This window comes from Stegodyphus dumicola, chromosome 1 (genome assembly GCF_044657685.1).
Source record: "Stegodyphus dumicola isolate Sdum_Otavi_A_Nest chromosome 1, ASM4465768v1".
Taxonomy (NCBI): Eukaryota; Metazoa; Arthropoda; class Arachnida; order Araneae; family Eresidae; genus Stegodyphus; species Stegodyphus dumicola.
This window is the reverse complement of record NC_140768.1, coordinates 129,194,196-129,214,680: the sequence shown is the minus strand read 5'-3', so window position 1 is coordinate 129,214,680 and position 20,485 is coordinate 129,194,196. Positions and strand designations below refer to the sequence as shown.

The window sequence follows — 20,485 nt, the reverse complement described above, 5'->3', positions numbered from 1 at the left end:
ATAATGATAAAGAATCTTACCATATGTTAACACTAATTTGATATCCACATTAATAATAAGGACCACTTAAAATACAACCCAGACACTTATTTACATAGATGCATAGAAATGAATTTTTCGTTACTATTACTTTTCAAGTGATCTCAAGGTTAAACAGACAGCATACACGAGTAGAAAAAAAATAATAAGGAATTCACAATAATGTGTAACAGTAACTGTTAGATGCGAAAATATTTTTTGAACAGAAATAAATCTGAACTAACATCACTAGGCTTTGCAATTAATTTTTTGTGTCTTGTTACATGCATTAAAGTTACTAAACTTACTAGTCTATGAAATACAGCATCATTTGAATTAAAACCTACATTTTTTAAATGTTTAATTGCTAAACACCCATTATATTTTTATTTATGCTTTAAAGTTTTCAATTTGCGCTCTTTTGCAATGCTTTTCTGGTTTAGTGTATCATTCTTTAATTTGCAATAATTATTTAAAAATGTGTTCGTTGATAACCAAAGAATCTGCTTTAACACTTTCTGTGACTCATGAGCTTTAGGGCAATCATCTAGATTTAAAAAAATGTCATTTTCTATCAGTATGTCTAGAGTTAAGTTACATGCTATATCCCTCTGATTTGCAGAAAATAAAAATTCATTCTCAAATTCTTCAGATACAAGTTTTTGAATAACAACATAATTATATATTACTGAATTTAGTACATCAGGATGAGGATATAGAAGTCCTCTATCAAATCTTTTTATCCAAGACTGTCCTTCATTTTCTACAATTAATTCTTTATCAATAGTTAGATTGCCTTTACAAATATCACAGCTTAATAGTTTCACAACTTTATAACTACAGTAACCAGCTATATACATTAAAATTGGTATGTCATTTTGAACATTTTGTATATCTTCATTTGTAATAGTTATTCTTCCTGAGAAAGTGCATCCAATATTTTCTTGCTCCAGAGATTCAATACACAGGTTTTTACAATTTAGATAAATAGGAATTCCTCCATACTTTGATGATTTAATAACAGTTGGCAGAAGACTTTGTAATCTTAATTTTGCTTCAGTTTCATATACTTGCCTTATAGAAATATTATGTTGTGAACCAGCCAGCTGTCTATATTTTCCGAATCTATTCTCTAGGAGATCTGTCTGAACTTTTCCTGGTAAAAAGTAAGTAAATTTTAGCTCCTCAATGCAATACCTTGCCATTTCGAGCAACGAATAGCTAGTATGTGTTAATGCAAAATGTGTTTCCTTAGTTAGTCCACCACTAGAACAGCCTAAAAGTTTCCACTGATCTAACCAGTCAAGTAACTTATTTAAATAAATATATCTAACATCATCATTTTGCACAGTTAACGGCTTTTGATACTCATTCATCTTATGGTGCCCTTTAAAGATACTTTTGACATTGACTATTGACCACCATGTAGATATAATTTTAATAAATTCAGCTGTTGTTTCGTAATTTAAAATACTATTTTCTTTACCAATAACCATTATTGCCTCTGCAAGACGACTGTCAAATATTTGTAATGCTAGCTTGACATTTTGTCTTTCCAAATTGGTTGGATACAGAGCTTTCAGAGTCAAACCATAACTATATTTTACAATTCTGCCTGCCTCTAATGAATGGAGACTTTTTATGCATGCAAATGCCGCTGTTTCGACCTTGGAAAAATTTTCAAAATTTGGATAAAATAAACATTGCCCAGAAGTTTTTTGATTTATCCAGTTGTTCCTGACACACTTCAAGATGTGCACTGAGTCAATAACAAAAAATAGTGGCCGAGATAAGTCTGCAGTGTTTTTATACACAATACTAATTTTTGGAGGCATACAAAATAATGACATGGCTTTTTTATTTATTGAATTATTGTCAAAGACAACTGCCACAATTCTATAACCTATATTTTCTAAACCAATTATAATTTTCTTAAGATATTGATACAGATCCTCAGCATTTAATGATTTAACTGGTAATATATGTGCCACATCCTTGAAAGGTGATAATAAGCTACGTATCATAAAAACATAAGCACTTGTAGCAGCTTTTTCACAGTTGTAGGCCATGCCACACAAATTTCCTCCTTTAAAATAGAAACATGAATTTAAATGCACTTCATCCATCATAATAATTACAGTTTTATCATTTTCTTCTAAATCCTTGCATCTTTGTTTAACATATCCTAAAAAGTCATCATTAAATTGCTCAGTAATAGGATTAAGAGAAAACATTGAACAAATTCTACGAATAGTACGTGGATGGGGAATAGAAATGTAACCTGAATGTCGTAAAAACTTGTATGCATGCGGTGAGATCGAGTTTAACAAACTGCAAAAAATAAGTAAATCTGGAGTATATCGATACTTCTCTTTCTTTACATTTAGTTTATTTACTTGCTCTGAAAGGAAGTTCAGTTCAGTTTCTTTTTCAGGTAACATTCTTTTCAATTCTGAAAGCATATCATCCACAATTTGTATAGAATTCTTAATATAGTCTTCATTTTGTAAGTTATGAGACAGACTTTCAACTTCCTTTAGTACTTCTAGAAACATATTTACATTACTAATTTTTAGAGGGAAAACAAATTTACCAATAGATTTTATAGCGATGTTTTTAATATAAACACATACTGTTAAATCCTCATTTATTACTACCGATTTCTGAATTTCTGGAGCTGGGTCACTTAAAATATCAAGTAACATAGTTGAATTTTCAGTATGTACAGTTGTCCAAAATGTTTCTAAAATCTGATGTTCTAGGCAATTATTGAATTCAATTAAACTTTCAAATGATCGTTCATTATCATACCGTTCTTTCATTTTCAAACTTTCTTCTATCGCTTTCTCCAGGTATTTCTCTTCTAAACGAGCTTTCTTCTTTTCTGGTGACATTCTCGATACAGAATTTGATGACATGTAGGATGGGCCATCAGGGAACTGAGAAGGTATGCATCCTTTTTTCAAACGTGGCCTAGAAATTGGGGCTTTAATTAACTTCGCTGATTTCTCATCATACATTTCGATTTCTCGTATTATTTCATCTGATCGAAAATGTAATTCACATACCTATAAAAGAAAATATTCAAAAATCAACTTGTTGTGAGTACAAAAGTTAGATGCATGTTAATATTTAGTAACAGAAGTCAATAAGCCCTATGATTTAAATAAATAATTTGATACATAAATACGAATTAAAAAACCAGTAATATCATTTCAATTACGTGTATAATTTAAGTAATTTGTAAAATCTGGAATGCTCATCATAATGATTACAGCTTTATTTACATTTAAAGAAAATTATATATTTGAGATAATTGTTTACAACAAACACTGGTTACCAAATACAAATAATTACCTTGAATACATCATACCAAACTTTCATATATCATTACAAAAATTTTAAAATGAAACCTATTATGATTACTTAGTAGTTCCTTGTCATATAAATTATGATAAATTTGGAATAACTACAGAATCTGCCTGCACAGTATACTAGAAAGCATTTACAAATTATTGGCATTTATGTAACTACTAAATTTAGAATTATTCCTGTTATATGGAACTTTATTTCATTCATAAAACTTTGAAGGAAAATATTTTTTTGAAATGATTAAAACAGGCAAGATTAAAATCTTTCAAACATAAAACTTCTTACCCACAGATCAAAATCTAATATCGTAAGCATAAACATCATACACCTATCAATAAAAGTAATAAAAAAATGTAAAGATACAAAACATAAAAAATGCAGTAAAATTGAACTTACTCTGGTATGTTTAGTAGGTTGAAAGCCATCTTTTCTTCGTAGACTCCTTATCCATTTCATCCGGAGTTCAGTCTCATTTGGAAACTTGAATACAGCCACTTTTGGTCCGTTTTTATAATTACCACGACATGTGGCTACAGCACATTTATGAGGCATCGTATGAAATTATAAAAGCACGAGACAATATATAAAAAAAGCACGAGACAATATAAAAACTCTGTAGCTAACGCAAATAACCGCTCCACGTTCGTCGCTCTTGGCTCAACTACGGGGCTTTGATTTTGTTTGAAGGAGCGAGGTGAGTCAGAGACGACTACCTGTGACGTCAGAGCTTCCCCTCGCTTCAGTGTCCCGGCTTCCTTCTATAAGGAGGTGTTGGTCCTGCACGCTTGGCGACTACTGCACGAATCCAGGTACCATTACGATGATGACTGATGACTCTAGAACTTAGTGTTACGGTGATCCTTTTCTGTATAACTGATTTTTATAACTTTATCAGTCTATATCCTCCTTGCATTTTAGAATTTTAGAAAAATAATTGTGACATTGTTATTTCTCACCACTTTGCCACATATCTACCAATTCTCATATGCCTAGCATAAAAATTTAATTTCCATAGGATTTCCATTGACTTTTGTTTGACTTACACCACATTTTCATCTACATAGCAAATAGTATTATTTTAAGCTTGTGTTTGATCTATTTGACTATTTTTCACATAATATTGAATGGCTACTTCAGTAACTGACACTGTGTCAGCCACATCTTCTGTATTATCTAAAGCGCCTTCTGCTACACTTCTTTCTGTGCCTACTGCTGCTCCAAACTCTACCGGATTACAAAATTTTTTAGAACATAGTACTACATCGCTTCAGTTGCTCTCAGCTTCCAACGCGAAGCATAAACTGACTAAGACAGCTCAAAAACAAATTTCTGATACAATCATTATTGGACAACGCTCCATAGTAGAGCTGGAGCTAGAATTAGCAGAGTGAGATCAAATTATTGCTAATCTCAAGAGACAAAACGATTCTCTTAATAAGATCATTTCTTTATTGGAGCCTTCAACCTTCAAGGATTTTCCGCCTCATTGGATTGTTCTGAACAGCCTCCCTGTCCTGCAGAGCGTCAATCGACTGTTGTTCAGCGACGAAAGAAGAAGGATTCCCCACCTAAGAGACAGCAGAAGTTTTCTGACCACGTGCTTTTGGTCTCATCCAAGGATCGCAGTGTCTCTCCGAGGGCCTTACAAGAAAAATTGGCCACCACTTTAGTGCCCAAGAAAGTTGGTACTAAAATTCAGCAAATCCGGCCTACCCGTGCAAACGAGCTCCTAATTCGCTGTGCTACTGAGAAGCATCTTTGTTCCATTAAAGATTCTATCACTTCTCATTCGGAGCTTTCAGACTTGCTTCACTTACGCACAGCTAAGCCCATTTCCGATAATATAATTTTGTTTGGAGTGCCTCCTGAGGCGAAAGCAGAAGACATTAAAGAGGCTCTTGCTTCAATCATACCTCCTGTTAATAGTAGTGACATACAGCCCAGAACACCTCTCCATCGCCCAGATAATAAAAACAATTGGATTGTTCGCCTGGATAGGGCCTATTCTTCACGCTTAGGATCCAAAGGCAGGGTTTATATTGGCTTCTACTCGTGCCAGTTTCGGAGGTACGTTCAGCTACAGCGTTGCTTCAACTGCCAACGTATTGGACATCAGAGCAAACAGTGCACTTTTCCACCGGCCTGCGTTCAGTGTTCTGCTGTACATGAACACCCAATTTCAGACTGTCAAGACACTCCAGTTTGTGTTAATTGCACAATTACTTGTAACAGAGAAAATATTTCAATAGACTGAATAACTCCAAAATTATGTCTATTATCCGCATCCTTCTAACTCAAAATTATGTCCCACATACAAGAAGGCGCTCCAGCTTTTGATACAGACCTCAACTTAAATTCCACTCAATTCCTTATCGATTCATTGTCATTTCTTCAATGCAATTTACAGCGTTCAATAGCTGCCACCAGCCTCTTCATTCAAACGCGATATGAACAGCAAGTCTCAGTAGGACTAATTCAAGAACCTTACATTAATAATTTTGGCACACTTACTGGTTCCACAGCGCGAAATAAGATTTTTTGCTCACACAACTCTTTGGCTGCAATAGTATATAACGGACCTTTATCACCCACTCTCTGGCATACTACAGATCATACAGTCTCTATTCTACTACACACTCTGGATGCCAAGCTCCTTGTTGTCAACATTTACTTTCCACCCAGCAAGAATCTGGATGCTCTTCTACATGAATTAAGTTTCCTATATTCCGGTGCAACTCCCAATATTTTACTTATAGGTGACTTTAATGCCAGCAATAGATTATGGGCTGCACATTCCGATAATGCTCGTTCGACCATACTGTTGGATTTCATCCATAGCCTTAATCTAATAGTCCTAAACTCTCCACTCTCTCCGCCGACTTTTGACACCGTCTCAGTGAAAGAATGGCCTGACATTACCTTGGCTAGCATTTCAATTTCTACTTTCATTAATGACTGGAGAGTAGATTCTATTGAGATGGTCAGTGATCACAGAGCGATTTCCTTTAGCCTGTCCACTCCTTTCTCTGCAGTAGGAAGACTACGTTTTAAAACAATTTATGGCGGCCTAAATAGTTTCAAAACAGCTCTTTTTCCTTGCTTACCTCAACTAAAGCAATCTTTTGTCAACTGCAATTCTCAGGAAGATCTTGATAAAGCGTATGATTCTCTTGTTCTTGCACTACAGAAAGCTTGTCTAACGGCATTCCCTTTACTCAAATTCAAGCTTCCACGTAAGGTTTCTTGGTGGACGAATGAGCTTTCGATTGAACGTCGCAAACTGCGACGATTAAGACGACAGGCACAGAGAATCTTAGATACTGATCAAAAAAGATCTGCCTTTCTTACCTATAAGCGCAGTCAGGCAATCTATGAAAGACACATAAAAGAGGCAAAGAAAATTTCGTGGAATAATTTCTGCACACAGTCCCATGATACCTTTGGTTCTGCCTTCAAAATAGCAACCAATAAAGTTTTTCATCCCACTGCCCTTCCAGCTGGTCTGTCTCCGGGTGCCTCTTCTACTGCTGACATAGCCAAGTTCATACTATCCTCCTTATTTGAAGACGATGATGCGACAGAGGACACTACACACAAGGCTACATTACGTTACCTTTATAATAATTATACACCTGGTCAAGAGTCCACTTGTCAACTTCCGACCCTACAGGAAATCACCAATATCATACGGCATCTCAATATCAGAAAAGCGCCTGGGCCTGATGGCCTTGACAATTCTATACTGCGAATACTTCTTAAAATAGATCCCCAATACTTACTCAACTTCATACATGCCTGCTGGAAGTTTCGTCATTTTCCGTTCAATTCTAAATTACCAGAGGTGGTATTATTTTTGAAGATCGGCAAGGATGCATTTCAGCCAAGGTCTTATAGGCCTATATGTCTCATTCCATCTCTCAGCAAACTTTTAGAGCGCATAATTCTTGGCAGACTTAATTACTGCCTCTCACAGCATAATATCCTGAATGATTTTCAGTACGGATTTCGAAAGGGTAGGTCAGCTGAGATGTCCATAGAACGACTGCTTTTAACAATTCAAGATAATAGAGCGAGCCTCCACCACACTTTAGTTATTAGCATCGATATACAAGGCGCATTTGACTCTCTCTGGTGGCCAGACATCATTGATGCTCTGGTCACCATGGGCTGTCCTTCCATCTTAACTGATCTAATTTACAGCTACCTACAAGATCGCAGAGTTAGAATTACGCTCGATGGTAGCATAGTACATCATTCACTTTCCAAGGGATGTCCTCAAGGATCTTGCCTTGGTCCAATTCTATGGACCATTGTTGCTAATTCTCTGCTTAATGCTCTTCTGAACCTCAATAACTGCACCTCAATAGCTTATGCTGATGACTTTCTTCTAATTGTTAAAGGACGCTCGCGTATTGGACATTCTGCACAGGCCGCTCTGGATGTCGTTGCAGACTGGGCCCGCCAACATAAAATCACAATATCCACAGCTAAATCACAAGCACTCCTGATTGCAGCACGTGGTATCTTGCGCCGAAATCCACCATTACGTATTCAAGGTGCTTCTATTCGCTACGTTCAAGATCTGAAATATCTAGGTGTCACAATCAATAACAGACTCTCTTGGTTACCACACATCCGACAGATCAACTTAAAGGTCAAGATTATACATCAGCACGTGTTAAGGACAACTGCCAAAACCTGGGGTATCAGATCAAGCATGCTCAAACAATGGTACTATGCAGTGATTGAAAAGATCATATTATACTGCTCACCTATCTGGGCCTGTCAACTCACTAAGCACGAGCGTAGAATGTTGATATCCATGCAACGTCTCTTCCTATTTAAAATTACTACGATCCTATCGTACTACTTCAAATCAGGCCTTAATGGTTCTAGCTGGTGTTCCGCCTCTTGATCTCACTGCAGAGAAAGAGGCCTTTCTTTCAAGAATACTACGCCTTCAACGTGATGCCGAGTTATGGTCCTGCCACTTTTCTACAATAGACTTTGAACATCGGCCCTCCAAACCACTCTGCCATCCTGCCGAATTTGATCTGCCTGATTCTATCTTCACATCCTCTCAACAGCTTCTGCCTAACTTCAACATTGAGATTTATACTGATGGATCTCGTTCTCCGACAGGTACAGGTTGCGGCTTCTGTCTGTATGTGAATGGCACACTAACACGCACTTGGAGAAGAGGACTGAACACTAAAAACTCCGTCTATCAAGCAGAACTTGTTGCCATTAGAAAAGCAATAGACCTAGCTTCTAAATTTACTGCTCGCACCATCAATTATATGGACTCTAAATCCAGTCTTGAAGCCTTACAAAACATGCATCCTACTAGCTCGCTGGTCCATATTATTCAGCAACTTCTTCAACTGCCCTCTAATCACCGTCCCATTCTCCATTGGATCCCTGGACACAGCGGGGTTTTGGGCAATGAACATGCAGACTGTATAGCTAAAGAGGCTGCTCAAGGAGTTCATTTAGTGGAATATCCAATTGCCTATCCAGCCTCTTATTTGAAGTCAATTGCCATAGCTAAACTTATGGAACGTTGTCAGCAGAGCTGGTCCTCTGCTAGCACTAAACGACGTACCTATCTTTTCTTTCCAAAAGTCTCAGAAAAGATGATTCTTTCAAACTTCTCCCAAGCTGCCTTTTTCACAGGATATGGACCATTTCCAAAGTACTTACATAGATTTCACATTCGAACGACAGACATCTGCAACTGTGGCATTCTCGGATCTCCGGATCATTTCGCCTTTGACTGTGTGCTCACAAATCAATTTCATTTCAAGAGACCTCTTACGCAGTACTGGCAGCAGTGTACTCAATATCTCTTAAATAATCCATTGTCCATCAATAAACTTCAGCACATCATTGACATCTGTAATAGCCTGTACACATTTACATTTACAAGCTAAGTGTCTCCTTCATGTTCTTCACATTACATATGTTAACACCATTTACACATATCTTTTCCAATTAATAGTATATTCTTTCTATATAGTCTCCATATTCTATGTTTGATAACTATCTATTGTATAATGAATGTGTTGCATTGCGTGTTGTGCAATGTTATTGTATATAAAGTTATTTATTGTTGTTTATTACTCTATTGTATTGTATACTTTAGTATTTTTGTATATATAGTCTCCATACTCTACGTTTGATATATATTATCTGATTGTGTACTGACTATATTGCATTGTAAGCTGTGTAATGTTTTTGTATATATTGTATATAGGGTTATTTATTGTTTATTATTCTATTATATTGTATTGTATCTTATATTGTATATATAGTATATTTATTATATTGTATATTCAGAGCATTATATTATATTATATATTTTGGTATTCCTGTATTGTTTTGTATACTTTATATTCCTGTTTTTGTACTTATGCCTGTACATTTGTGTTTCTCATTATATGCTCATTTGATGCCACTGTTTACATGTTTTATGGTAACCAATGTTCCGAATTTATGTCTGGTCATCCTATCATGCATATTCTTGCAAATGTATGTAACTATGATATTGATCTACTACTATTATGATAATGAACTACTACTACTTCTATGACAATGACTTATGATTATGAACTCTGGACTACAAATTATGACAATAACTTATGATTATGAACTCTGGACTACAAATTATGACAATTAACTCTAAATATTGACTATGACCTCAATTTGACTATATATACTGTGGACTATGGACATACTTGTAACAGTGACTTTTATGAATGTATTCGCAGCAAGCCTTACTACAATTGCTATGTACTCTCTCTATGACTACTCTCTGTAAATATCTAAATTTTTGTGATCAATAAATGCCGCTGATCTGCCGGGTCAGACCTGGTTGTGGCGGTAGCTAGTGGTGGATGACAATCCGCTATGAGAGCTTTATCCTGCTTGGTTTATTCCTTTGGTCGGGAGCTCTCATAGTGGTGGTCAGGTCAGTCAACCAATCAGACGAAAGTTCTGCTTCTGAAGGATCACGGTTAACTTCCAATATAGCGATTGCGGGAACAGTACGATCGTGGACGGTGGAAATAGAAGGCAATTTTATTTACGAAATTCAAAAGAAGCCACATTTGTGGGATAAAGGATAAAGAGCTTTGTGCTTCTCCTAAAGGAAAAAAGTATAATCATCAGTGATAAATATAAAATGTATCTACAAAATGTCTTATTATTATGTCAAACTATTATTTTCAATAAATAATAGTTTAATGTTATATAACTTACGCTTCTATCGTAAGGAATTTTGAATTTATACATTTATCTTTAATTAAATCTGATAATTCTTTACACCAATACATATTTATATATTTAATTACGAAACAACTTTTTTTAAAAAACATAATGCCTAGTATTTTCGCGTATTAAACTGATAGAAAATTCTCATACAGTAAATCTGCCTTTTATGCTACTGTATACGAACAATTCAGTCTTTTTAGTAAAAAAAACGCAGAGGTACTAGAGGGAACAGCAAGAAAGGTAAGACTTTTCTTCATTACTAATATTGTACAGTCGAAATTTCAAGATTTATTTAAAGAGCCAAATTTCAAGAAAAATATTCTTAACTACCTTCATTCACTACCTCACAGACATCTTATTATCATTCACAATTTTGTCAAAAATAAATTCAAATTCAATAATCTCATCAAAGATTGTTTTGGTTTTAACATTTATTAAATTCTTTTTTGTATTTATAGGAATATTTGAAATTTATTACTTAATAATTTCAATTTTTGGGATTTGTGAAAAATTGGTTCTAAATTTTTTACTTTATGTTTTTGCTGATATTTTTCAGCAGCTTAACCCTCTGAGCGTTATGACCGGGTTTAGGCGGTCAAGACAGCCTACCTCGAAAGCGTTACGGACGCTTCTAGGCGGTCACTGGAAAAGTGTTCGAAAGCGTTACTGACGGTTCTAGGCGGTCAGTGGTGAAGACCTCGAAAGCGTTATGACCGCCTTAAAGCGGCCGTGCAGATGTCTCCTGCCCCCCCTTATTTCTGGAACCCTGGAGATCTCTAAATGACAGTTCTCAGTAGGAGGCAAAGAGGGTTGCTCTTTTTCGTTTTAGACCGATATGTTTAATCGCCAAGAAAACGCTTGAGCATGTAGTGGTTTATAAACAACAAACAAACGTGGACATTCTTTGCGAAATAAAAAAGTAGCATGTAAGCATGTTTTTTCAATACTCTCTTTAAACAGATAACATTTTCATAAAATATTCTTTAGTTTTTAAATTGAATGTTCAGAAATATGCGAAATGCTCGTGAATCCAATTAAAAAATAGCATTAGGAAATATTTAAATAAATTTACTTATGGATATATAGATACATAATTAAAACCGATAAGTTATAAATTTTAATTATTCGAGCGAAACGAAGCGCATTTAATTACTGCATTTAATATGAATTATATATAATTACATGTAAAGAATAACATAATTAAGCAATAATTCAAATAAAAATTAGCCATCAACAGTAATTTATAATAAGCGTATTTTGAACGGGTTTATGAAGCATAATCTAATTTGATAGTAAAAATAATAATGGCGAATTATTTATTCATTTTGGAACAATATTCGTGGCTTATACTGGTTTGATGAAGTTCTGTTCAAATTCATTTCAAATATTCCAAATCTTTTTATGTACATTGATTTCAATGCGATTTTTATTAGAAAAAAATTCATTGAGTTTGATTTTCTTACATAATTGTAATTACATTGTTCAACGCAAAATAACTACAAGCAGAAAGGCAAAGGTGTGTTAAAATTTCTGTATTTTGCTATATAAATTATTAAAATAACCAACCTACAGCCTAACAACTGAATGTCCGAAATATAACCCCCAACTTTTCTAAAAGTAACAAATTTCAGTTAAAAAAAACCGCAGTAAATAAATAAAACGAAATACTATTAAGAAAAGAAGCACGAAAATTTATTTTTTTATATTTACTTATTTATTTTATTATTATTTTTAGTTCAAAGGGGCAATTTGCCCTGTAGGACTTTTAATTTCGCTTTGGCATTTTTCATTGAAAACTATAAACGGCGAATCACTTTTCAAATTGTTGCCACTAAATATTATCGCTCTGTATTATACTTAAAGAAATTAAATATTGAAGAATCTGCATGAATGTACGCATGTTTCTCGCATTGTGATAAAACAACGGTACCTAGAGCTATCAAAATTTAAATAACGTAATCTTCCATACAATATGGGCATGTGGAAGTCCTAATTTGAATTTGAAATTTGTTTTATTATCGATTTCATATTTTATAACACTTCAACGAATTTTTGATTAAAAATCTATACGATTTCAAAGCGAGTAATGTCAACACCGTACGAAAAAAATCCTATTTTTATCTCCAGCGTGAGAGACTCTAAGATACGGTCATTTTAAAATAATTTTGAGATATTGCTGTTGAACTGAACTTTATGGTTTGAGTACGCAGAACATGATATTTAATGAGGTAACACACAAAACGTTAAAAACGATCCTTTGGACGTAGTTTAAAATCTGAAACCTTTCATATTTTTATTTATTAGTCCAAAGGGACATATTAGTATTTAAAACAATAGTCCGTGAGAGACTATTGTTTTAAATACTAATACAGTTTTCGTTTTTGCGATTTTGAATCACTAGAAACGGCGTTGAATCACTAGAAACGGCGAATCACTTTTCATACTGTTGCCACCAAATGTTATTAGTCCCGCATTACATTTGAAGTAATTAAATAATGAAAATCTGCGTAAATGTATGTATATTTCTCGCATTGTGATATAAAAAAGGTTTGAAGAAAGGCCATCCAAGTTTGAATGACATAATCCTCCTACGAATATGGGCATGTGGAAGACCAAATTTGAAATTTGGAATTTGTTTTATTATCTATTTCATATTTCGTGAAGCTTTAACGAATTTTTGAGTAACAATCTCAAAGATTTCAAACCAAGCAATAGCAACACTCTACGGGAGTGGAAACCTTTTTATCTCTAGCGCGCGGAATTGTGTACCGGAAATTCTAAATATATGCTCATTTTAAAATTATCGACATTGCTATTGAACTGAATTTTATGGTGTAAGTGCAAAGAACATTGTATTTAATAAATAAAGGTAGCACACAAAACGTTAAAGAAATGTCCTTTTGGACGTATTTTTTTTTTATTTTTTTATTTTTATTGTTTTTTGAATATATGTTGTTGGCGAATGACGCAGTAGTCGTGTATAATCTGAATATATAATAATTATTTGTGCTATTTTTTATTTGAAATGCATAGAATTCCCTAAAATAGTAGCATTCTTAGATTGAATATTGTCTAAGCAGGTGCAATGATATTTTAACTTCATTACCATATCAAATACAGTTTCTTTTTAATTTAAAAACTTCGGTCTGAAGCACCTTTTTGAATTATAGTATGAGTTTTAATAAAATTTGTAGTAGTCCGAATTTTTAAAAGTATTTAGAATTACTGAAATAAAAAAAGCTAACCTTTTTAGAATTTCTTTATCAAAGTATTATATCTTAGGCCAGCAAGACTTGATTAGTAAAATCTGGGAAAGGATCTATGATTGTTTAGTAAGAAGTAAAAAAAAAAGTACTCTAGGTCTAAGCAGTAAAAAAAAGCTTGTCCCTCTATAGAAAATTGTCACGTATGTTAGAAAAGATTTTGCAAGACATTAATATTTTAGCTTAAACATGATTTTTTTTTAAAATTTAGTCTCTTGTTTTGGAGATGGTGTTCAAGCATTTTACCATAATTTTATTTTCAGATGTGCAGAATTTTATATTTTTTATTGATTGCTGTATTTTTAACTTCCATAGCATAAATTAAAGAAATACACATAGCAACTTCAGCCATAAACAGATGACTTAAGAGAAATTTGTTTTGACATATTATCTGAAAGACTAAATAAATATTAAATTCTTTTGCATTTATGTTACATTAATTGTTACATTGTAATTAGAAAACAATAACTGTAGATGCGCAAAAAACCTGTACTTATAACCTTCTGCATTTTTAAAGAAAGTACAAAATAGTTCAGAATAGCAGATGGCTTTCAGATCATTCAGTAATGTCATCGTAAGTATATTCTCTTCACGTTTCGGTGTTGGTGTATTTAATTATGGCAAAGCACACGAGGGCTATCTGCCTAAAGGGAGGGATGCCTTTCGTGGAGGACTTTCTAAGGGAAACTGGCTCGTATACACGTTACACATGGGGAAAACCACGAAAACGCCCATGCAGCCAGCCCGTTCGCGGGATTCGAACCTCAGACCGAACTACCAGTGTTCAGCGCCTTTACCGCTCGGCCGCTGGTGGGCCCTTCACGTTTCGGAAGAACTGCAGTAGTTCAGATTTGTCGTAAAAGACTAATTACACCCCTGGGGATTGGCGTACTTAGGGAACGGAAAAACAAGCTTTGAAACATACTCATACAAAAGTCCTACCTTTTCTTCGACAGATAAATGACAGATGTGATATTTGAACACATGCTTTCAATTAGTTGTTTCCTTCTAACAAAGCGTCTTGCGCGGCTAGCAGGATCCTAGCAAAGTCTTGTAATAGTCTCTTGGTTTAAATATGCTGTGTTCGAACTCAGACTCAAAGACAGGCATTTAAAGATTTTATTAATGCTTTCTTTTACATTCGGCGATTCAATATTTATTAAAAAAATAAACACATAAATAAACTTGCATAGCAGATCAAAATTATGTTGCTGTGGAAATGTTTCATCAACAGTTATTAGAAGTTATAAGAGCATAACTAAATAAGCCCATTTCGAAATATGGATGATATTGCATTCATTATTTTTAATCTGAAACAATATCATGTTGTTATTACAAGATAAAATGGCTTAAAATAAGCTGACACATTATAAGAAAATTTTTTAAAATGAAAATTGGATTCACTTTCTTTCACATAATTTATGACCAGTTCTTCCAAAATATTTTAAAGCTTACTTTACTACATAATAGAAATGTCTCCACGTTCGTTGTTTTTAGTTAGTTAGCAATTTGAATTGGGGCTGTTATATAAGAAGGCTATTTATCGTTGTTGTTGTGTTACAGTATTTATTTTATTGTATAATGCAAATTTTGATCAATTGGTTAATTTTATAATGTATAGAGGAACTTCAAAAAGAAAAAAAGTAATTTCCACCGTTATAATATGTCCTTAAATGGTTCCCCCAATAAAAACATAGTTAACTAAGTAGTATACTACATTATATTAATTAATTTACTAACCAAATAGCAAAAACATTTCAAATTCGAAATCCATCTTTTTACTAAGTACTTTTTGCAAAGTAACAAAAATTCTAATCCCTTTGCTGTTTAAATTAAAGATAAACAAAAAAAAAAAAAAAAAAATTTCCCATGAAATGCTAATTTTATGTCACTGGGAAGTGCAAAATCAAAATCCTGGCGAAATACATATATTTATGAATGAACACAGCACACAAACATTTCTTGGTTGTAGGAAAAAATGTCACCCGGAAAAAAGGGAAACGGAAAGAATATCCCCGGAAAATAAGGAACGAAAAAAATGTCACCCTTCGTTTGCAATGGGAAATATAAGGCATGTTTAGAAAGATCGCCAAGCTGGGTGATAAAAGTTTTATCTCAACAACCTTAACTTCGGATGACCGGAAACATGTGCGAGTAGAAGCAAGAAGATGTGTTGGCTGCTTGTTTCTTCCATGGAGCGTACCTCCATGGTTTCTTCGTTAAGGTTAAAAATAGAGGGTTGTTTAGAGAGGGAAGCTTTCGCGATGGAAGCCAGGAGGAAAGGCGGGTTGTCCAGCGTCGGTCATTGTCAGGTCTTTAGTAATTACTCTCCTGGCACCGCATGTTGTTATAGTCTTAAGCTGCGGTTTAGTGACACATTTATTGACGCACAACAGAAAACTAATTCATCCAGAGCTTTGGTATAAGAAACAGTTGTAGATGCAATTTCAAGTTACGGTTTGCGATAAGAATAGGACTAAATTTTTTACCTAATTAATTTTTGCATAATTTTTTTTTCTCATTTGATTTTAATTAAAAGTAACGCATCTGCACAGGAAACAATTGTTTAATTTTGCACTTAAGTTTGAAAACAAGAATACCACAGTTATTAAAATTAAGAGGTTTATTTCAAAATTATTAGCCCCTGAGGGACTAATGTTTTCATTTTGCGATTTTGCGTCGAATCACTCTGAATGTCCGTTTCACTTTTCAAACTGTTGCCACCAAATATTGTGATAAAACAACGGTACCTAGAGCCATCGAGTTTCGAATGACGTAATCCTACTGCGAATATGGGCAACTGGAAGCCCAAATTTGAAATTTGGAATTTGTTTTATTATCGATTTTATATTTTGTAACGGATTTTTGATTAACAAACGCAAGAATTTCAAAGCGAGCCATGGCAATGTTGTACAGAAAAAACATTTTTATCTCCAGCGCGTGAGGAAATTCTAAAAATGTGCTCAATTTAAAATTATTTTGCGATACTGCTCTTGAACTGAATTTTATGGTTTAACCCGGGGAAAGGCGCACCAAGAAAAGTTACTAGAGTGGGCGCGTGGGGTATCACATACCCCGATATTTAAAATACGATAAAAATAGTTTTATTTAGTTTTAAAGCTGTTTTTCTTATTCTCGAGTATTATAAATACGAGAAAAATAATTGGGTTTCAAAAAATTAATTTCCAAAATAATCTTAGAGTTAAAATTAAGATAAATGAAAATAATAAAAAATAAACATCATGCCTCTAAGTTTCATTGCATCTCTAATACAGAATGCTTATTTTATTTCTTCACACTTTGAACGAAATAAGTTCACGTGTTCTTGGAACAGAATGTTTTCACATTTTAAAAATTGCATTCACGTTCTTCTGTCCTTGGCGCGAGGGCAAATAATTTATCTTTCATACTTTGTTGTTTCGAATTTCATGTATTCGTTTTAATTCTTCGTCAAAACTTCTGCTTTTGTTTTGCATGCAGTACGTTAGTTTCTCGGTAAAGTATTAATCTCTGATCTTTGTTCAATACTTTTTTCATTAATTGTAATGCTAAGTCCTTCAAAAACAGACTTCTGTTTCTGATTGGTGGATTAGCAGTTGAATGTAATATAATTCAAGCATTTATTACAGCAACATTCAGTGCAGGAAAGAAAATTACAATTGGCCACCTCCTTGTTATTCTGGCAATTGAATAATTTTGCTGACATTTCATCCCCCATATCCACTGCTCCTTTAGTCATAATTATAAAAACATATAATTCCTGACGTTTTATTTTCTCCGATAGTATCATCTATACTATGATCGTTATATAATGTTGAAAGCATAAGAACGGTTTTTGCTTTTTTAGGAACATCAGGAATTAATGTTTTATCTTTTCGAAACCAAAACACTGTAGAAAATATTCCTAGTTTCATCTTCAGTTTCCGAAATGAAATCTTCATCGCTTTCAAATCTTTCTAATAAATCTCACAGGCGTTGCATCTCCAATTTATAGGGAGTCATTCTTTTCACCATAATGCATTAGAAAATTACCATTGGAAATTTTTAAGAATTTAATGTTAAGTACTTTAAAATCTCTTGGGAGTAGAAATATTTACTGTTACACTCTAGGAATAAAATCAGAAAAACGCTTACGCGGACAGGCGCGTGGTGTGTGTCATACCCCAGTTCCAACGAAATACCGATAAATCTTTTTCTGAAACACACAGGCAAAGAAAAAGTGGTTATGAAAGTCAACCACAACTAGAAACTCAGCTACTGAAAGCAGCACAGAATTTCAGTTTCACAAGTTAGGAATATTCCAATTTTATGTTGGGTTGGGGTATGGTACACACCACGCGCCTTCCCGCGGGTTAAGTGCGAAGAATATGATATTTAATAAATAAAGGTAACACACAAAATGTTAAAAAAAGGCCCCTTCGGACGTAATTTAAAATCTGAAACCTTTCAGATTTTTTATTTTAATAAAATTTTAAAATCTAAGTAAAATGGTTCCTATAACCACGCGATCTGGATTTAAACATTTAATATGCAATGAAACCTCTTATGGCAACCTCTTCCAAAATAATTTAAAATAATTGAGTAGAAATTAACACTTGTACCGAGCATTATCTCTTTAAGACGACCACTTCCACCAAAGACCAAAATAATTAGAAACGTGGAGGATTGTATTAGAGAGGATTTAATGCATTTTACAATGCACCAATGCGTAACCTACTCAGAGCTGCACCATCTAGTTGCCCATAAACGATTGGCGACCATCTCCTTAAGACGATCACTTTCAAAAGTGACAGGCATTTCTATGGGTATAAACAAACGCTTGCACTGAATATCATCTTTCTAGGGTGGTGATCTTCACAGAATACCAAAAATCAACTAGAAACATGGATGGATTAGGACTATTCAATTATGGCAAAGCGCACGAGGGCTATCTACCTAAAGGGAGGGATGCCTTCGTGGAGAACTTTCTAAGGGAAACTGGCTCGTATACATATTACACATGGGGAAAACCACGAGAGTGCCCATGCAGCCAGCCCATTCGCGGTATTGGAATCTCGAACCAAACTACCAGTGTTCAGCGTCTTTACTGCTCGGCCGCTGATAGGCTGAAATCTGATGGATGGCTGATGGATATCTTAGAAAGGATTTTTACTTATAGTAGTTATATTAATTACAATTACGTGTAAAGCTTATGGAAACTTAAAAGCGGCCGAGCGGTTAAGTTGCTGAATACCCTGGTTGTTAGATCTGGGTTCGATTCCTAGCAAAGCAGCTTTTCGTGGTTTTTCCCCTATATAACGTGGTTACGAGCTAGTTTTCCTTAGGAAGCCCTCCACGAAGGCAACCATTCTCTTAGGCAGATACCTTTCGTGCGCTTTGTTATAGTCAAGTAAATCAAACCAAATTAAAGAAGCTTATTCATTCTACTCTCCAAATTGAGCTCCAAATAAGTCATACGTGGGAGCTTTTCGTATTCATAACGTAAAACGTATCAAAACGGAAAATTAAATAAATTTAATTATTTAAATTGGTTATCTAGAATTCCAGTTTTTAATTTATCTTTTGTTTCCAAAAATCTGAGCATGAATAATTGTGTAATAAAGCATAAACTGATAACTTTGAAATTCAGAGAATAACTTAAATGGCCTTTGACCACTAGCAGGCGAGAGGTAAAAATCGTTGAATATTGGTAGTTCGACTGGCGTTCAAACCATGGCGGATGTGCTGCTTACCAGGAAATTTTCGTGTTTTTCTCCATGTGTAACATAAATACGAGTCAGTTTCTATCCGACGTATGAAATAATTTTTGTCAACTACCCGCTATAAACAGTCCTCCATGAAGGCATCCATATTCACTTCGGCAGATAATCTTATGGTACTTTGTCATAACCTAAATAGTCTGATTTGATGATCATGCTAATTTTTTCTCATACTGAAGCCTGTGATGCTTTAATTAATGTTTTATTTATCATAAACTGTGTTAACTGCTTTAAATTAACCAAATCAGGATTTTTTTGTGTTAGATTTCCTTTTTGAAATTTTTGACATCATTTTAGAAGCCTAAATATGTCAGATCGTTTTAGTAAGACGTATTATTTGTAACTGTTTTACATATAAGTACAGAGAATCTCATGACGGCGAACTCTAAAAGTGTTTCCTACAACATAAATAAACAGGCTTTTATACATTTGCCTCTCTAATGCAACCATCTATATAAGTGGCCTAAAAATCGCTTGAAGCGGCCGTTAGTAGTCGCATTAGAAAAGTCTCATTATATTTGCATTTTGTGGCATTTAATAATTTCATTTACATGTCTGCCTTATAAATTATAATATTGATTTTTGAAGGTCGTGTAACAACTTTCAATATAAATTAGAATAGTAATAATCTTTTACATTCCATTCGGATTATTGTATTCGTATGAAAGCCTTGAATCAATTGTTGATCATTATTTTGTACGTATGCTATTGCAAAAATTTAAAAATTCTTAATTATGATATTTTCCAATATTCGGGCTTTAAATGCCCAAGTTATTTAATTTTATGCCAAGATTTAAACTT

The 20,485-nt window shown here is 34.0% G+C and overlaps 1 protein-coding gene across 1 annotated transcript; it reads right to left on the bottom strand.

The window, feature by feature from the left end:
* Positions 1–526: 526 nt before the first annotated feature.
* Positions 527–4,000, bottom strand: LOC146999239 (uncharacterized). Its single transcript, XM_085815147.1, has 3 exons — positions 3,787–4,000; positions 708–3,086; positions 527–565 (listed from the first exon to the last, which is right to left on the bottom strand). Exons 1-3 carry the CDS (start codon positions 3,940–3,942, stop codon positions 527–529), a joined length of 2,574 nt encoding a protein of 857 aa, XP_085671273.1. The 5' UTR covers positions 3,943–4,000.
* Between the last annotated feature and the right edge of the window lie 16,485 nt (positions 4,001–20,485).